At 37.5% G+C, this 3,476-nt stretch overlaps 1 protein-coding gene across 2 annotated transcripts in view; it reads left to right on the top strand.

Moving 5' to 3' along the window:
• LOC116001552 (chaperone protein dnaJ 20, chloroplastic-like) overlaps positions 1–3,187 on the top strand; it is a 3,706-nt gene extending 519 nt beyond the window's left edge. Inside the window, exons 2-3 of one of the 2 annotated variants that reach the window (XM_031241433.1) lie at positions 1,210–1,256; positions 2,748–3,187. In XM_031241433.1, the coding sequence (XP_031097293.1) occupies positions 1,210–1,256; positions 2,748–2,894 (194 nt within the window). In that variant the 3' untranslated portion in view covers positions 2,895–3,187. Of the gene's footprint in view, positions 1–733; positions 1,257–2,747 lie in introns of those variants that run through there. The other variant, XM_031241432.1, reaches the window with a different exon arrangement.
• The last annotated feature ends 289 nt before the right edge of the window (positions 3,188–3,476 follow it).

The raw sequence follows: 3,476 nt of genomic DNA, 5'->3' as shown, positions 1-3,476 counted from the left end.
CCCCAAAAAAAAAAAAAAAAAAAAAAAATATATATATATATATATATATATATATATATATAAAGACAAATAAATTACAACAGTTGAGGTTGCTTTTCAGTCGTTATACCATGGATCATGACTGATACTGCAGTTGTGTGGAACAGATACTGCAGTTGTGTTGAACGGATACTGCAGTTGTGTTGAAAGGAAACTGCAGTTGCGCGGACCAGAGGCCGTGTCATCCTTCTGGAACTGCAGTTGTGTTGAACGGATGAATGCCATCTGTTCCACGCAACTGTAGTTTCCTTTCAACACAACTACAGTATCTTTTCAACACAACTGTAGTATCCGTTCAACACAACTGTAGTATCAGCCATGATCATGGTCCACAATGCATTGTGGACCATGGTCCACCATATAATTTGCGGGTGCCTAAGTGTTGTCTTTCAGAACAACCATTCATATTCCTTATTTTAGCTGTCGCGGTATGAGAAATAGTAACATTGAAAACCTTTCTATTTCTATATTATTATGTTTTATAAAAATAATATTAAATAAGTCAATGTTTTCACCATATGGAATTAATTAAAAAAAATAGTAATAATTACAGACTGTATATCAACCACAGTCCACAGCATCACAACATCCCACGGCGGCCCTCATCTTGAACTCTTGAAGTGTGAACCAATCCATTTCCACGTCATATTTCCCCACAAAGTATATACACATACTTAAACCCAATAAGACAAACCATTCTTCTTCAAGAATAGAGAGATTCACAAAATCTGTAGAGAGATAGAGAGAGAGAGAGAAAAGCAATGTGTTGCAACTCCCATGGATTAACACTCTCAAGAAGCGACCCTCGCTTCTCCTACCTCTCCATAATTTCCTCTACCCGACCCGACCCGCGCCGCGCGGTGTTCTTCCCCGTTCACCTCCGGAATCCCCGCCTCCGAGTCCGGACCGGCAGAATCAAGTCCAAGCTCAACGACGCCGTTTCGGTGGCCGAGCCCAAGTCCTTCTACGACCTTCTGGGTATACCCGAGACGGGATCGCTGCTGGAGATCAAGCAGGCGTACAAGCAGTTAGCCCGGAAGTACCACCCGGATGTTTCGCCTCCGGATCGGGTCGAGGAGTACACGCAGAGGTTCATCCAGGTCCAGGAGGCTTATGAGACCCTGTCGGACCCTAGAAGGAGAGCTTTGTACGATAGGGATATGGCTAAAGGCCTCCACTTTGCCTTCTCCGCTCGTCGACGTTGCCAAAGCGACGAGGTTTGCTTTTCCACTTTTCATATTTATTTCTCCTCTCTCTCTCTTTTATTAGAGTATTATCTATTGGTGAATTAAACTTCTTCTTCTTCTTCTTCTTTTTTGTAAATTATTAATTCTCTGGAATTCTTAGACTAGTAATTGGGGTAAAATGAAATTGATGTTTACACTTCTACAGTCATGCTTCGCAAAATTAGGAAAGAGGATGTAGTAGGCCCCTTTGTCTATGAATATATTTATGAAGAATTGGAGGTTTTCATTCAAGATTGAATTTAAGAAGTTTAAAGGCAAACTGCCCTGTTTCTTGCTTGTATACTGTTGAAAAGGTGTCATTTTGGCGACTTTTAAGTTTGTTCTGAAAGTTTTGATCTTAATCTTATCTGGAGTACTTGGTTATGTGGAGTGGTAACTCTTCAATGATAACTAGTTTCCAATGATTTTCTGTTAAATCTGCCTACTAAATTTTCTTGCCTTCATACTCATCTACAAGATAATTGATGTTTCCATTCTGGGCATATAATCATTTGGCTTTCTGAAACATCTAGTCCCTAGGTGATATTCCAAAATGTGAATAGAAATATGGGAGGACTCTACTTGGAGTTTGCAAATTATACCATAGACGAGGGTCTGCCTTGTATTATAGACCCTGGTCCAAACATAACCAATTTTGTATTTATAGTTGACATATGTACCTGCAATTGACAGTTTCTGTACTTGTAGCTATCATATTATGTGTCAATAATTATCAAGTTATTTGTTTGCATGTCCAGAAACTGTTAACGGTAGGTACAAAATGTATTAACTGAAGGTTCAGAATTTTTGTATCCGGTTCACAATGCAATATGAACCCTATGAACCCTGGTGTATAACAATTGCACTTACTATCAGTAGGCTTAATAAGTGATATCATATATTTTTTCCCTGCAACATTTGAAGTGCTGCCTATTTTGAACTGCCTTTTACACAATTAATAATATGTGATTTGATTCTTGTGATACCTTATTCTGCCATGATTGCAACATAGATGTTTCCCGGGCACCAAACATGTTAATGCCTCTCCCTTCAGTTTATGTCTCAAAGCACCCTTAGTTATTGTAAGATACATTTTTTAAACAGGTAGTTCTATTTTGTGATATAAAAAAAAGTGGGGAAATTGCACTTTGTCCTTCAATTATTGCCAGTTATGAAATTTAGACACCAATTGTCAATTTTAATATATTTAGTCCTTCAATTGTTTTAAGGGTTGCCAACTCAATCCTTTTGCAACTTTGGTGTTAAACAATTGAAGGACTAAATTTCTTAAAATTGACAATTGGGGACTAAATTTCAGAACATGCAATAGTTAAAGGACTATAAGTGTGATTTTCCCTAAAAAAAGTGCTTCTTTTGCATTCTTGGTATTGAATTGTATCTGCTTGTAGATTATATATATGTGTGTGCAAATTATTTTAGACTTGTGATTTTCTATCTAATTTGGTTTCTTTGTGCATGTAGTATATGGAGGAGAAAAGCGAGTGGAAAGGTCGATGGCAGTCTCAACTATCAGAGCTAAAGAGAAGAAGCATGCATAAAGACTCCGGTGACAATCTATCTTGGGGAGCACGAATGCGTCGGCAAAGGAATAATGAAGAAGCATCATGATAGCGCAATAAGTTTGTATGTATACATTTAGTGTATATATTAATCTTCCAAATAGATAGTATTATTAGGAGACACTTTTAGGGTACTGTTTGGTTACATTTGGTTTGATCAATACGAGTTACAGTGCCAACATAGTTACAACCGTGTACTGTAGTCAGATTTATGTTACAGATCGCCTGATGCCAACCAGCAACATAGTTGTACATAGAATTACATTAATTGAGGTTGCCTTATATGCAACTTTATATATTTTTGCTCAAGGAATCGAATCGCCTAAGATGATTTCACTTGCACTTGCAACAGTGTATGATGACTATATATAGCTTTGTTATCGTTTATCCGTGATTTGAAACTTGTCACAGGTGTGGAATTTTGGTAGGACATTCTATTCTGCTATTTAGGTGAAGTTGATTCAAAGAGGTTTCTTCAATCATTGGTTTTTAGGCAGGACTATAAATTGTGAAGAAGAATGATTTTCGAGTCTATTCTGCTGTCATTTTGTTTTGTCATTATTAAGCTTGCTGGTTTCTGGCCTTGATGGATACAGATGAAACTAGACCACAATGTTAATTGTGGAGCTTA

The sequence above is a fragment of the Ipomoea triloba genome, chromosome 13, assembly GCF_003576645.1.
Source record: "Ipomoea triloba cultivar NCNSP0323 chromosome 13, ASM357664v1".
NCBI classification, from domain to species: Eukaryota; Viridiplantae; Streptophyta; class Magnoliopsida; order Solanales; family Convolvulaceae; genus Ipomoea; species Ipomoea triloba.
Note: the sequence above shows the minus strand (reverse complement) of the source record. Positions and strands in the feature narration are given on the sequence as shown.